Source organism: Atta colombica, unplaced genomic scaffold, assembly GCF_001594045.1.
Source record: "Atta colombica isolate Treedump-2 unplaced genomic scaffold, Acol1.0 scaffold166, whole genome shotgun sequence".
In the NCBI taxonomy this organism is placed as follows: domain Eukaryota; kingdom Metazoa; phylum Arthropoda; class Insecta; order Hymenoptera; family Formicidae; genus Atta; species Atta colombica.
In genome coordinates, this window is record NW_017259257.1 from 41,336 (window position 1) to 57,601 (window position 16,266).

At 28.3% G+C, this 16,266-nt stretch overlaps 2 protein-coding genes across 2 annotated transcripts; both read right to left on the minus strand.

Moving 5' to 3' along the window:
• Window positions 1-2,385: 2,385 nt before the first annotated feature.
• Window positions 2,386-6,990, minus strand: LOC108686168 (nardilysin-like). The gene is made up of 12 exons (XM_018191306.1): window positions 6,905-6,990; window positions 6,593-6,686; window positions 6,138-6,251; window positions 5,856-6,051; window positions 5,576-5,784; window positions 5,296-5,469; window positions 4,868-5,208; window positions 4,260-4,757; window positions 3,909-4,053; window positions 3,700-3,839; window positions 3,149-3,527; window positions 2,386-3,006 (listed from the first exon to the last, which is right to left on the minus strand). Exons 1-12 carry the CDS (start codon window positions 6,988-6,990, stop codon window positions 2,386-2,388), a joined length of 2,997 nt encoding a protein of 998 aa, XP_018046795.1.
• A 2,829-nt stretch (window positions 6,991-9,819) lies between these two features.
• Window positions 9,820-14,782, minus strand: LOC108686169 (nardilysin-like). The gene is made up of 12 exons (XM_018191307.1): window positions 14,697-14,782; window positions 14,401-14,482; window positions 13,962-14,075; window positions 13,684-13,885; window positions 13,418-13,617; window positions 13,135-13,308; window positions 12,711-13,042; window positions 12,102-12,611; window positions 11,807-11,957; window positions 11,595-11,728; window positions 11,061-11,439; window positions 9,820-10,422 (listed from the first exon to the last, which is right to left on the minus strand). Exons 1-12 carry the CDS (start codon window positions 14,780-14,782, stop codon window positions 9,820-9,822), a joined length of 2,967 nt encoding a protein of 988 aa, XP_018046796.1.
• Window positions 14,783-16,266: the final 1,484 nt, after the last annotated feature.

Sequence of the window (16,266 nt, forward strand, 5' to 3'; positions counted from 1 at the left end):
CCGGGCGATACCAATCCTCCCGATATTCTTTTACTGTATAATTTTAGGGATATTTTGAAACTTCCGCTGAAACTACTATTGAAGTGAAGTTCTTAGGAAGGAATAGATTTGGATATGGAAATAAAACTCTCGCAATTACTTGGATTTCCAGCAATTGATTCATTCCTTTGGTATCTCGATGTTTATGTATGTATCTTGTTTTCGACCATTGTTCGACTTTATTTAATTCTCGAAAGACTCGTCGAAAAACATAATATTCACGATCTCTGGTATAATAATAATTTAAACATTTTATCTTCCGAAAATTACTAAAATGATTGCCAGTTTTCGAATAGTGTTCCATTGAAGTCCGACGGTCCGTGCACTAATGATTAGATTGTTAAGTTGGAAATTGTGCCAGTGAATTATGTAAACTTGTGTATAAAAATGCATTTATATCCATCGTGCCATTATTTAATCGGGAATGAACTGTATTTCGATACATAATATTTCGATATATAACCCAGAAGATATACAAAAATGTTTAAATTATTATTATATCAGAGACCGCAAATATTATGTTTTTCGATGAGGCTTTCGAGAATTAAATAAAATCGAACAATGGTCGAAAATGAAGTACACAGACATCGAGATACCAAAAGAATGGATCAAATGCTGGATAGTCAAGTTATTGCGAGAATTTTATGTACATATTCCTCTGACAATTATTGATTATTGTTATCAAAGAGTATTCCAAAAGGCAAGTGAACAACAAGATTCACGGAACGTTAGCAATAAATTCCGATATGTCGATAATCCGCTTTTTAGTATCTCTAAAGAAAATACCAAAGTATTTTTAAAAGCTCACTATGGTTAAATATAAAAGTAATAGAGAGCATTATGTCTACAAATTCTCCCCAATTCTTTTTTTTTAATATAACATTATTCGACAAAAAAATGCCTTTTTTTCGAGCACCAGAGCAAGATCAGTCATTTTTGTGTGCCTTCCAACAAAAAATACAGTACAGCACAGTACAGATCATCTCATCTTTGTTTAACATTGAAAAATGACAAGGATATAATGTGTCACAACATGTCATCTGTGTCACTTTGAAGAAAGACATATTTTTTTTATAACTTTTGTTAGAAATAATCAGTTGTTAAGAAGAAGACTCTTAATACGAATAGAGAAAGAGAAAGAGAAAGAGAAAGAGAAAGAGAGAGAGAGAGAGAGAGAGAGAGAGAGAGAGAGAGAGAAATGACTTATTGAAAAGTCTTTTTATATCTTGAATATATTTAAATAAATAAAAAATATTATATTCCAAGCATGTCTTTACTTCCTGATTAGCATGATATTATTACAATTATATTTGTATTTATTCTTTATTTGCATTTATGGCATCCTGGAAAAATATATTATACCTATATATGTACATATGTATTTTTTATATAATTATATGTAATTATATATGAAACATTTTTTCCCGGGATGATTTTCATTATTTGTTTATAATCCTTCATTCAAAAAAGATCGGTGCAAAGGATAATTATTGTTAATAATTAAAACTGTCAATATATAATCCTCATAAACTCTTATTTTAATGTGAAAAAATTTGATTAACTTCAAATATTCTATGTTGCAAAATGTTCCAAACTACATTTGTTATTATAATAATACTATCGTGCACGGGAAGAATATAGAAGCAATAAGTAGCAATTTGAGGAACACGCTGCGATTATTGGATTCTTTTTTTTTTCATTTAAAACTAAGAAAGAATTAAATTATTGAAACTAAGGGAGTTATTCTATAATTTTTAATAACTATAATTGTAGCATTACAGTATTGTTTTTTATCATGTACAAAATCTGCAAATAACACTGTAACGCTACGTCGTTAAGAATTACAAAATATTCTCCTTAGTTCACTTGCTGAATTTGAAAGTCATGGTTAAAATAGTCTTAAAATACAATTTTTGAACACGTTTTAATTGAAAAAAAATAACAATTAATTTTATCGAATCATGATAATTTTTCTGTTTTTATAAAAATTATTTCTTTTTTTATTAAAACCGCAATTCATTATTAAAATTCTTACTGCTATATAGATCAGCAAGCAAAACTGAGAAAAAAAGAATTCAAAAATTTCCGCGTGTGCCCTAAATTGCCTAAAAATAAATACATAATTTCTTTAATCATCCAATAAATCAACAAGAATCTCGTAAAAAAATTTTTTTATATAGAATTATATTATAAATTGACATATTTTATATACAATTATATATAATTATATATAAAATACATATCCATATATAAAACATTTTTTTCTGCAACATTATTATTATACAGAATTACAATTTATAATTTTATTATTTTATTATTATTTAAAAACGCCACTTATTCTGCACTCTAAGTTGAGTATCCCTCAATTGCTGGATAAACATAAAGATTTTTTTTGTATTGTCCTATTTTAGTAATATATTTTTCTTCTACTTCACTCTTTCTATACTCTTGATGTTCGTCGATTATGTATTCCAAAGCAATGGATTGCGCTTTGTTGGGATCAGTTCCTATAATATGTACACTCAATTTTTTCATATAATTTTCGTCCCACGTGTACTTATCAAACCATTCTCTTAGGTCGTTTATTTTTATTTTATTTAATGCAAGTATTTCTCTCTCGTGTCTGTCAAACATGTATTGACATTTTATGATCTCATTCCAGTTTCTATTAATTTCTTCTTCAATATTTATATCAGCATGTTGCTTAAGTATTCTTAATCTTTCCTTAACATCATCTAAGTCATTTTCTGAGAATTCATTCAAAAATTTTTTAAAAAATGCTAAAAATCCATCGAGCCACTTGTTAATTTCTTCAGTTGTGTATAATTCATTTATCATTGAATATGTGGCACTAATAGAATATTCTAAAATTCCATCGACATCCGTACAGTCGCATGAAGTATGTTGTATAAAAAAATCTTGATTTTTTAATTGGCATTGCATTGACAACGGTTTTTTCATTATCATCTGAAAACACGTGCGGATGAATATAACTTAGGAACAAAATTAGTCGCAATAGTCGAAGAAGTTACTCGTATTTTATTTACTTTTAAAAATAGATGAATAAACATCTAAGATTTCATACAAAATCATGTTATTTAATACTTACGATCATTAGTCTCATTAACACTGATAACTCAATTGACATGACATCGATTTGATAAGTATTTACCACAACGGAAGTTGGATCATGTTTGTTGATATTTTTCAATTTGCAATAACTTGTGCCCAAGGGTAACTGAAAGACTCTATTCGGTTGTATCATATTAGAACGTAAAGAGTTACATTTAAATGTTTCAACACATTGTTGCATAGACTCTATCGCAGTATCCTGCGTTATATTGCCTTGCACGAGACACTGAATGTATAGACGTTTGACAAAAAATTTTGCAAAATTTTGAAATTCTTCAAAACTGACATTTTGTAGAGCATTGTGCATATCAACGTATGTATAATGGACTAATTTTACTATCCATAATCTCACATCCCTGCAAAAAAGATTAAAAATGTATTCATTATTATCTAATTGACAAAAAATATAACATTTACTAATGTGTTTTACAAAATTAATTCTTTATTTAATATCTATTAATAATTTCTTTCAATTATGTAAAAATTTCATAATATTGTTGCAATTATTTGACAATAAATAGCCAGTACTCAGCGAGTATTTTAGGTTTAGTAAATGCATCGTTATAAATATCAACTTGTTGATCTTTGATCATTTCAAATATTTCCGTCAAAACATTCGAACAGTCCATCAAATACATCATGTTTTTTATTATAGTTAACAACAATATCTGCAATATAAATAAAATAAAAATAATATACTTCGAAACTATGTAACTTTGCTTTGAATACGTACTTACGATCGGCATATGTCCGGATATTTTTGTTATAATTCCTTTCTCACTAACACTGATGTCATAAGTGTACCCACTCTCTATAGCTGGATATAATTCTTCCACTACTAGTAATTTTATCATGTTGCAGTATATTGTCATGAGAGCGGCACTGAAATATTATTAATAAGAGAAGCTTTTTAATAATATTTCAGTGCCGCTCTTTAAAAATTTTATATATTTTTAAAAAAATAAAAGATGCAAATAAAAAATTATGGAAATCGTATTAATAATTCCAAACTTAAAAATTAGTGTACTTAGAGTCAGTAATACTACACATTGTAGTATTATTATAATACGTTATGCTACATTACTTACTTTTCCGGTGACTGAGGTCCTAGAGAGGAAATAAAATGTGTATACATATAAGATCTTGGTAAACGAAACTTGGGATTCGGGCGATACCAAAGCTCTGATATACTGTTACTGTATAATTTTATAGGATATTTTGGAACATTTGCAGGCAATGGTTCTAAAGAATGTTCAATATGAAGATATATATTCTTCTCCGGTAAATAAAAATCTGACAATGGCTCGACGGATTTCCAATGTTCGAGCCATTCGTGTGGTACCTTGATGTCTGTATATCGTGTTTTCGACCATGAATCGAGCTTATCTAATTTTAGATTACCAAAGTCATTGTCGAAAATCATAATATTTGCAGTCTCTGGCGTCAAATAATTCAAAATTTTTGTTATAGCTTCTGGATCATATTCAAAATAAATTTTGTTTCCAGTTATATAATCGCGCGACGGATACGTGTGTAAATTTATACATAAACTCTTCACGTTATCCACTGGATTTTTATCAAAATATCTAAAAAGATCTCCAAATATAAGTGACGTTATATTTTTCACGAAAATTTTATTTTTTCAATTATCATATATCTATTTTCATATATCTATTTATTTCTAAAATTAGTTTACCTAAAAGTATTTCTTGAAATCTCATTAAACTCGTCGTAAATTTTTTTCTGCGGACCTTCCTTCTTTAGCAAATTGATATAGGAAAATATCGCATCTAGAACTTCCTTCACATTCTGTTTTCCTTTCTTGGAGAGATTTATAATAATCTTAATTAAGCTGTACGTGAAAGTATGTATACTGCAACAAATTTCCTCATTGGAAGGAGAAATATTCCACATTTTTTCGCATAGATAACTAATTAGGGAACCTTTTCCTTTATGTCCAATAAACTGTGAGATATATTGATCTGGTTTACTTTTATATAAAGGATATAGCGAAGGCATGGCCCATGTTATTTCTAGCTGCAAAAGTCAAATTACATATTTATGTTTTTACGCATAGTATAAACATAAATTTTTTCTCGACTTGGTTAAATTTTAGTCACATACTTGTCCATGTTTCGAAGAAATTTTATATATTTTTTGAAAAACGGCAGTATCAAAAGGAACATCATTTTTTATTAATTCGGTAGAGTCATCGGGAGATAGTTTGTTAGTTGGTATATTAATAAAACACGTATCAGTTGTGACATATTGTTCCAATGTATTTAGCGGTAATTTTGCCTATAAAAAGGTGTATCATGTTATAAATTTTAAGCTTGTTTTTGAAATAAATAAATTGTATATTGTAAAAGTAATTAATTGTTTGTCGCAATTTTAACAAAATTACCTGTATAACCAGCTTTATTTTGCGAGCACTATAATAGCGCTCTTTGAATTTATGTAACTCTTCATATAATTTCGTGTAATCCAAATTTTCGTGCACTTTCATAATACGATCCTCAAAAATCTTGTTGATTGGATGATTAGTTCGCGTAAAGGAGCAAAGCAGTGGTTGATGAACTTTATTCTTGGCTAAATTTAAAACTGTCTGAAATTCTACATATTTATTCTATAAATACGATATTAAGATTGCAAGTTGCAACAACAATATTATGAGTATAATCTACCTTCTTTTATGTCGTTTCGATTCTGCATAAATACATCTTTTTCTGGTAAAGGGTTAGTGAAAAATTCAGCAAAATTAATGAGAACTGATAAAAAATGTTCTTTTTGAATATCAAAGACGAACGATGTATATTCGTAATGAAGTAAGCAATTGCAATTGCCTTCATATTTCTCGAAAAATTTTTCTAAATCATGTTTCTGCAAGAGAGTAAAAATGATTTAAACAATTTAATATACAAATAAATAAATTTTATATCAAATTTATGTGTATTATATTTTAGTACTTTGCAATATTCGTTAAATTCAGTCAAAAGGATATGCTCGAAAAAAAATGATATGCCTGGAAATTCTGGTGGCTCTTCGAAAAATCCTGTTTTCACACATAAGCAACATGCAACCTATTTAAAAAAATATATTTATGTACGTATCATAATACACGCATAATACACGCTAAATATTAAATGGAGAATAAACACAATTAATGGAACTCATAAATGATTTAAAATTGAATAAAACATATTGAAATTAATTAATAAAAAATTCTTCTACAATTAATAAAGAAAATCAATTTTTCCAAATCAAAACTTTCAATAATACAATTAAATCTTGAAAAAATAGATATCTTTTGTGAGACTCGTCTTTGATATATTACAATTTTAATAAATTTTAATAATAAAGTAAATAAAAAAATTGATGTAAGATATATTCTAAAATGCACATTAAATTATTTCGTTCATACCTTCATTTCATTTTTTATATCTTGATGTTGAGAAGAGCATGAATCTTCATTGGATATTAGCAAAGCTTCTAAACCATTTGGTAATCTGATAGCTCTAAATTTAAAAGACGAAGCAAACAAAATATTCATAAAATAAAACGTCAATGAGAATATTGTGCATATTATTATTTAATAAAATTGAATTTCTGCATTTATCAATAAAACATACATTATAATGTTTCTTCTAAAAAATTATCTTCATAATATTTCTCACGCTTATTTCAATAATTTCGAAATCGTGCATATTGCTGATCGGTATTTCTTTTGTCTCACCTATATTCCTTCTTGTCATTCTCCGATTTGACCGGAGGTTCTAGATATTCAACTTGACAATTCTCATTATTTCCATCCCCTTGCATTATTTCGATCGATATAATACAATCCGATGAAAGAATTCTCAATATTAAGTCGTTTCTGGTAGATGATTTTAATTAGCACTCTAACCGATACGGCTTCTTCTTCCGTTATGCCACTTGCTTTCGAACAGAAGTCGATATACAACTAACTTGTATATATGGTAAGCAAAAGTCATAGATGTTTACTAACTTGTTTACTTACTATTATTCTCACTGGTCTGAGAGCCTAGTGAGCCAGTTAATGTACGGGTCCGTTATTTTTTTTTCTTCCATTTAAATATATTGTTTAAACACAATCTTAAAATATCTTAACTCAATCACTGGGCCTTATTAACGTCTTATTTAAAACGGTTTATTTTAAATAAGAGTCAATTATAAATACCTGCCCAACTGATTGTTTAATTAATTATTATTTCATTGTTGCTAGGCACATGAAAGAGGTCCCACATGTACGACAAGCGCTTGAAATTTGAATCTAATTTTGACCGAACTACTCATCGAGATAAAAAAGTGTACTCCGGTTTAAAGTTACTTTTAATCTAACTACACACGCATCTGATAATAATCAGTTGAAAGAAACAGAGAGCATATTATATTTAAATATAAGGGGCATTTAAACTGTTTAAAACGAGTCCAATTTTGCGAATTTTTTGTGGAAAAACGGATAAAGACAAAGAAATCGGATTTGTTCCATTGCAAAGATAATACTTTGCTCAATTTAACATTACAAATTTATTTAAGAATAATATAAAAGTGAAGTCGCTATTTAAGTTTTTGAATGTCACGTTTTATAAAATGAAATGTTTTATAAATATTGCTGCTCGCACAAGACTAGTCTGAAAGCAAAGTGGCACAACTTTTATGAATTTCAAATATAGATCTTGTGCCTGACACAGCCGTTTTTTAAATATTGCATTTGAATAAAAGCTGGTCAAAGTTAACATAATGATTTTTTTTAATTTTGCTTGTTTTTAGCTGCGAAAAAAACTGCATTGTAGGAAAAAATCCTACGTCAGGAACTAGTTTTCATTATGTAGAAAAAGCATATAAAATTGCAAGTCGATCAAACGAGCTATCTTCAAGATACAATACGTGATGTAAACTGTGAAAAACGCGTTTAAAGTTTTATATTCGGATCATACTTTTCGTTGCTAATGTTTCAACATTTTCAATTGCTCTTCCAGACAAGGCTGTCATCTTATACCCAACCATTCGTATTCTTTAAACTCTGAGGAATGCTATTGAAAAACACATTGAATAAAAAAAGAACATGCGTGAACTTGAACTGTCCTATCGGTGGCTCGTCTACCTGTTATCTTCAATACGCTTGAAGCCTACGCTTGAATCTACTCGTTTATAATTTCATGTAACTTCTTTATTTTTTAAATAAAATAAATAAATCTACAAAAAGGAACATTATATTTCAAATAAAATAATCGATTTTTTTTACCACCTCTAGATGTATGTGGCTCTTAAGGACAAACTTTTAAAGAATCACGCTTAATTTCTTTTTTTTAGAACTATAATACTGTTGTATATTGAATGAGAATCATCGGTAAATTGAGTTAAACTTCTTATCGCTAATTTTTCCTTCTATTCTTAAAAAGAAATAGAAGAATTATATACATGGAGTTCAACTGAAAAAAATAGATTAATTATTAGAGGTTGTCAACTTTAAATAAATTTTTGTAATTATCGAAGAGTTCTGGAAGACCAGAGATAATTACGAATATCAATATTTTTTAACTATTCACATTGTGATTATGAATAATAAATATTTGAAAATAAAGATAAAAAGTTACAAACTGTATAATATTATTAAAAAAATAGAAAAAAAAGAATATATATGATGATTTATTTTAAATATAAAACTCGAAACCCACTCTTAATGAGTGTTGCATTAATTTAAATTACTTATATTGTACATTACTTATTAATGGTCACAAAATCTGATTTCTAAAAGCAAGTGTTTCGCTTGTTTTTTTATGCTCGCCGAATCGTAAAATTTTCTTTTCCAAGAGAATAGAAAGCTGAACAGTTGACTTAAAAAGCAGTTAAATTAAAAAATTTGCTCTTTTTCTAGAAAATATAATATTTAGTATTTCATCAATTTATTTAAAATGCAATTCCTACACAATACCTATGCATACAAAAAAGTAAAATATTTATAGTCTCAGCCGTTCGGTTTATAGAAAAGTCTTACTCAACTGGTATGTGACCTTTATAAAAGAATACGAATTTTAAATCAATTAAATTAAGTATGAAAATTTTGATTACAAGTGAGGAGAGGAAAGAGAAAGAGAGAGAAAAAAAGAGAGCGAGAGACATATTTTATTGAAAACATTTTGTCGTGTTTAGAATATAAATAAAAAATATGAAAAATTACATCTTGAGCAAGTACTTTACATCCTAAGTAGCCTCCTTTATTATCACAGTGTATGTTTTTGTCTAGTTATTACAGTTACTAATATGCTTTCATTATATATCTGTTTATATTTTCTTATTAAAGAAAAGTATCGTTATTATATAAAACTAATAATTTAAATTTTAATGTGAGAAAATTTTATTCTATTAATTTCAAATATTCTGGTTCTGTAGTAAAATGCAAAATTCTATAGCTGTTACAATAATAGCTATTATAATAATAGTTGTTATTGTTCATAACAGCTCATCGAAAAAAATATTGAAGTATAATAAGTGTAATTATAAAAAATGCTCGCATTGATTTAGTGTGTAGTTGCTATGCAAAAAGCTTAAATTTAATCATTAAAAAAAAGCTTCATTATAAGACAATACAAATTATAATTTCATTTTTATTATATTATTAAATCGTTAATGTGTTCTGTGCTCTGAGAGGATTGTTGAACACTTAGTTGGAAATATGAAGAGTTTTTTCTTATAATTTTCTACTTTAGTAATATAATGATATTTAGTTGGCTTGTACTGCTGATGATCGTCATTTATGTATTCTAAATCAACGTATTTTGCTTTTTTGGGAATAGTTCCTACAATATGCAAACTCAATTTTCTGAAATTACTTCCGTTCGATGTGTGGTCTGCAAACCATTCCCTCAGCTTTTTAACATTTATATCCTTTAGAGCAAGTATTTCCTGTTCATGTAAGTTAAATACGTAAGTTTGATACAGGATCTGATACCAATTTCTTTCGTTTTCAATATTGACATCGTCATATGATCTAGATTTCAGGAACATTTCTTTATAAACATCCAATTCCTCTTCTGTGAGTTTTTCCAAATCGTTTTTAAACCATCTCAAAAATTCATCGATCTTCTTATCAACGTATTCAGTTTTGTATTTATGTGCTTGAGTGCAAACAGTAATGGAATATCCTAAAATTCCGTAATAGTTTACAACGTTGACCGTGGCATCAAATTTATCTGCGAGTACCTCGTGTAACTTATCGTCCATTATATACTGAAAATATGTGGAAGTGAATGTGATGTATAGATAAAATTAATCATGATAATCAAAAAGCTTATTCATATTTAATTAACTTTTAAAAATAAATGAATATGCATCAAAGATTCCAAGCATTCAAAATATACAAAATAATGTATGTTATTTAAGGGGATCTCTCCTTAAGTTGTCTATATCACTGACTAAACGCAATAATTTTTGTATAACAACTTTTTTTCTCTTTTACAGATTCAAAAATCCTTTTTCAAGATTAAAATATATGCATTAATACGTACGGATTTATGAGACAAAATTTATGTCGAGAATGAAAAAAAAATGACTCAAATTGAGATTTTCTTTATCATTTCTTACTCCAATATGACATTATCAATATCGAAACAACATTTGCTTGATATAAAAGCTTTGCAACCTGTATTTACGAAATTGTCGTCTACAGACTAGTAGTTTACATAAACAAACAATTCGGAATTCTTAGAATTTGATTTTGAAGTCTAATTAAATCGCTATTATTCTACGAAAATTTATGCATATGTTTGCGTGAAATATTGGTGCAGTAGTATATAACGATATGTCGCATTTTTCGATAAATAGCGATCTCCTCGGAGTTAGCGCTTTAGGATCTCCTTAATACTTACGCTTATCAGACGGATTAATGTAGCTAAATCAATCGCAGTGACACCGGCTTGATAATAATTTTTTATCATGGAAGTTGTATCTAATTTGTTGATATTTTTAATCTTGTAATAACTTATGCCCAATGGTATTTGAGTGCCTCTAAACTGTTGTATCGTATTTGAGTGTAAAGAGCTACAATTAATTGTTTTAATAAATTGCTGTACGATCTTGATCGCAGCAGACGGCGTTATGTTTCCTTGCACGAGACATTGAATGTATAGACGTTCGGTAAAGGATTTTACAAAGTCTTGAAAGTCTTTCAAAGTGATATCCTGTACAGCAGTAAATATATCAATTTGTGAATGATGGATGTGTTTCAGTATCGACAATATCATGTCGCTGCAAACAAGAATAAATATATTATTGATTAACAGAAATGTAACATGATAATTTATTTTATAATATCAATTGTATTTATAATTAATATATTAATCATTTATTTTAGTTATGTAAGAATTTTATAATTGTAATAATGCTTGATAAACAATCAGTACATGATGAAAATCTCAGATTTGCTAACTGAGTCATAATATGTCTGAATTTGTTCAATTTTGATATTTTCAAATATGTCCTTCGTAATAAAGCTTGAACATTGCACCATTCCTTGTGCCAAAGTAGCCGCTACAAGCTGCAAATATAAATATAATGATATATCTTGAAATTGTATTTATAACTCTTCTCTTAAACACTTTGAACGTATACTTACTGGCAGAGTTTCATTAAGACCGCTTATTTTTAATGTAAAACCATTCAGAAGGAATCTGATAACGTATTTAAATCCAATCAGTTCAGCTGGATATAATTTTTCGGTTAATAGCTGTTTCAATAGTCTGCAGTACATACGCATGAGAATTTCACTGAAATGTCATTAATGTTCATATCTTTTTCAATAAGGTGTAAATAATTATACCAAAATCACAATATTAGTAATTATAAGTTAAAAATTGGTATACATATAGTGTCAAGTACAGTAGTATTGTTACATTTTCTATGCTACTTACTTCTTTAATGACTGATATTTTAGAGGGGAAATAAAATAGAAATATATACAACATTTCGGTAAACAAAACTTAGGATTCGAGTGATACCAAATCTCCGACACAGAATTACTGTGTACTTTTATAGGATATTTCTCAATTTGTTCATTTGGTACCTGCATTAGACAAACGTCTTTCTTGGTAAGAAATATATTCGGTGATGGTAAAGAAAATTCTGGTAGTGGCTCAATGACTTTCCAACGTTCGATCCATTTTTTCGGTATCTCAATATCCGTATATGCCGTGTGCCACCATGGTTCAATCTTCTTTAATTCGAAATCATTAAAATTCTTTGAGAAAATCATAATATTCGCCATCTCAGGTACCAAATAATTCAAACATTTTTGTATAACTTTTGCATTATAATTGGAATTAAGCGAGTTTCCAATTATATAAGCCTTCGATGGAAAGAAATGCATATTCTTACTCAAGTGTTTTACAAAAGAGATTGGTTTGTTGTTGTAATTAGTAAATCTAAAAAGAACTTCAAATATAAATAGCGTTCCACAAATGTGTTATTCAATTCTCTTCAATCATCTTAAATACATATATTTATTTTTTAAATTACTTTACCTAAAATTATTTTGTTCATAAATGTCATTGTAAATTGCTTTCTGCGGACCTGTTGCCTTTAGTAAATTGATAAAAGAAAATATTGCATTTAGAACATCTTCCAGATATTTTCGTCCTTCAGAAGTGAGTACTATGGTGAGCTGTATTAAGCCGTACAAAGAGTTTTGTTGACTCTTACAATCAAATATATTGTCTGATGGGCTCCACATTTTTTGTCGTAGATAACTAATTAAGGAACCTTCTCCTTTATATCCAATAATCCTCGGGATATATTGATATGAATTACATTTATAAAAACCGGAGAACGAAGGCAAGGCCCACGTTATTTTTAGCTGCAAAAGAGGAAGTTTATTTTGTGTATTTATTTGAATTTTTATATATTGTATAATCCTAGATTCTTTTTTATTAAATTTTAGTCACATACTTGTGTCAAATGTTCCTCATCATATTTAATTTTATACATTTTTCGGAAAGCGGGAGTATCAAAAGGCAGAGCGTTTTTAAATTTGGAAAAATTATCTGGAGGCATTTTGTTATTTGGTATATCAGCAAAGCATACTTTGACAAATTTTTCCATTGTATTCAATCGAAATCTCGACTATAATAATATGTATCATGTTATGATTTAACTTTATTTTATAAACAAAGGAAATCGTAAAGTCTGTAAGTAATAAATAATTCTCGCGTCGCAATTTTAACGAAGTTACCTGTATTGCTAGCTTCATTCTGTGAGCACAGTAGTGGCGCTCTTTAAATTTATTTAGCACATCGTACAATTTATCGTGATCAATATTATTCCGCAATTTTATTAAATGATCCACAGAAAACTTGTTGGTTGGATGACCAGTTTGTGCGAAGGAGGAAAATAGTTGTTCGTATCTCGACTTGCCAAATAATATCTGAAACTCTATATAAGAATGGCATATTAAGACTGCAAGTTGCGACCACAATTTTAAGATTACGATTTTTATACCGTTTTTTATAGCATTTTGTTTCTCTATAAATACATGTTTCGGCATTATAGGATCCTCAAAAAAAACGCCAAAATTATAGAGAGCTAAAAAAAAGTTGTCTTCTTCGATATCAAAGTAAAATATTGTATGTTCGTGGGTCACATCGATATAAATAGTGCCATTATGGTCTTCAATAAAATCTGCCATAGTAATACCTGATTGCTGTAAATAAGACTTAAGTACTTAAATATACGAATAAATAAATTTTATGGTAAATTTATGTATCTTTTTTTAGCACCTCGGAATATTTCTCGGATTCTTGAGAAAACATATACCCTAAGAAAAATGATATGCCCGGAAATTCTGGCATATCGCTGAAATTTCCTACGTCTATGAATAAGCTACATGCTGCCTGTTTAAAAAAATATAAGAGTATCACATCATGCGCATTACACGCATTGTTAAATAGAGAATTGTATATAATCAACAGAATGACTAAACAGTTCGAAATTGCATCACACAATTCGAAATCAATTTATGAAAACTTTTGTGCAATGCAGTAAATTAAATTTTTCAAATCAAAACTTCTGATAATATACTGCTTAAATCTTAATAAAAATAAATATTTCATATGATTTTAAAGTTTACTGTTAATATTAATTTTAAATATAAATTTTGAATAACAACTAAAAAAATTAGTAAGTCCTAAAATGCAAATAAAATTATCTTGTTTATACCTTTTTTTCTTGAGAAAAGGATGTTATTAAATGTTCATCGGAAATTAGCAAAACTTCTAAACCATTTGGTAATCTGATGGTTCTAAATTTAAAAGACAAACAAACAAAATATTAATAAAATGAGACGTCAATGAGAATATTGTGCATATTATTGATTATTTAAAAAAATTTAATTCCTGCATTTATCAATAAAAAATACATTACAATGTTTCTTCTAAAAAATTATTGTTACAGTATTTCTCATTTATTTCAATCGAAATCATGCATATTGCTGATCGGTATTTCTTTCGTCTCACCTATATTCTTTCTTGTCATTCTCCGATTTGACAGGAGATTCTAGATATTCAACTTGACAATTCTCATTATCTCCACTCTCTTGCATTATTTCGATATAAAAAAATCGATCCGATGAAAGAATCCCCAATATTAAGTCGTTTCTGACAAACAATTTTGATCAGCACTCTAACCGATACAGCTTCTTCTTCCGTTACGTCACTTGCCTTCAAACAAAAGTCAATATACGACTAACTTGTGTATTTTAAGCAAAAGTCATAAATGTTTACTAACTTGTATTTCTCACTGAGAGCCAATGGTCCAGCAAGTCCAGTTAATATATTATGTACGATTTGTTCTTATATTTAATATCGTTTAAATACTATCTTAAAATATCATGAATGAATCACTGAGCCTTATTAAGTGTAGTATTATTTAAAACGGATAATTTAAGATCCGACTATAATTGCCCGCCTATTGATTGTTTAAATAATTATTTCATTGTAGACATACGCCTGAAAGAGATCCCACATGTGCGACAAGCGCTTGAAATTTGAACTTAATTTGATCTAATTACACATCGAAGTAAACAAGCAGCTCGGTTTAAAGCTACCTGAAATCTAGCCATGAACTAAAGAGAGCATACTATGTTTAAGTATAATGAAGTTTAAGAGGCATGTATACTTAGCCTGATCAAAACGAGGCATAATTTTGCGAATTTTTTATGGAAAACCGGATAAAGACAAAGAAATCTGATTTATTTCATTGTAAAAATGATACTTTTCTCTATTTATGTCATTAAAATTTCATTTAAAAACAATTTGAAATGGAGTCGCTATTCAAATTTTCGTACATCATGTTTTATAAAATAGGTGACCATTTCTGCTCGCACAAAACTCGTATGAAAGCAAAATGGTACAAGTTTTATGAAATTGAAACATAGATCTTGTGCTTGACATAGCCGTTTTTTTAAATATTGTATTTGAATAAAATAGCAGCTGTTAATTGCCATAAAAAGGTCAAAGTAACGATTTTCTTTTAATTTTGCTCGTTTTCAGCTACGAAAAAACTAAGCATTGTAGGAAAAAAATCCTATGTCAAGAACTAGTTTTCAATACATAGAAAAAGTGTGTAAAATTGCAAGTCGATCGATCGAATCATCTTCAAGTGGTCATGCGTTTTGAAAATAGTTTGAGAGAAACGCTTTTAAAATTTTACGTTCGGATCATACTTTTCGTGGTTAACGTTCAATCTTTTCAGTTGCTCTTCCAGACAAGGCTTATCTTATACCCAATCAACCATTCGTATTTTTAAATGCAGCTCTGGGGATACTGTTGAAAAACACAATGAATAAAGGAAGAATGTTTTTTGACCTACGTGAATTTGAATTGTTGCTGACGCGTCTATCTGTTGTCTTCAATGCGCTCGAATCTACTTTATAATTTCATATAACTTCTTTATTTTTCGCCGAATAAATCTACAAAAATGTTTTTAGGACATTATACTTCAAATATTTAAAACAATCGATTTTTTTCACTACCTTTAGATGTATATGCCTCCATAAGAACAACTTTTAAAGAATCACACTTAATT

What these genes read in the sequence shown, in the direction of transcription:
- LOC108686169 (XM_018191307.1), bottom strand. Translation starts at nt 14,782, where the DNA reads ATGCAAGAGAGTGGAGATAATGAGAATTGTCAAGTTGAATATCTAGAA. An exon ending in ACAAAATGCTATAAAAAACG is followed by an intron (nt 13,618 to 13,683) that starts GTATAAAAATCG and finishes ATTCTTATATAG; the next exon opens with AGTTTCAGATATTATTTGGC. An exon ending in TATGAACAAAATAATTTTAG is followed by an intron (nt 12,612 to 12,710) that starts GTAAAGTAATTT and finishes AGTTCTTTTTAG; the next exon opens with ATTTACTAATTACAACAACA.
- LOC108686168 (XM_018191306.1), bottom strand. Translation starts at nt 6,990, where the DNA reads ATGCAAGGGGATGGAAATAATGAGAATTGTCAAGTTGAATATCTAGAA. An exon ending in AAATAAAGCTGGTTATACAG is followed by an intron (nt 5,470 to 5,575) that starts GTAATTTTGTTA and finishes ACCTTTTTATAG; the next exon opens with GCAAAATTACCGCTAAATAC. An exon ending in GGACCTCAGTCACCGGAAAA is followed by an intron (nt 4,054 to 4,259) that starts GTAAGTAATGTA and finishes ATAATATTTCAG; the next exon opens with TGCCGCTCTCATGACAATAT.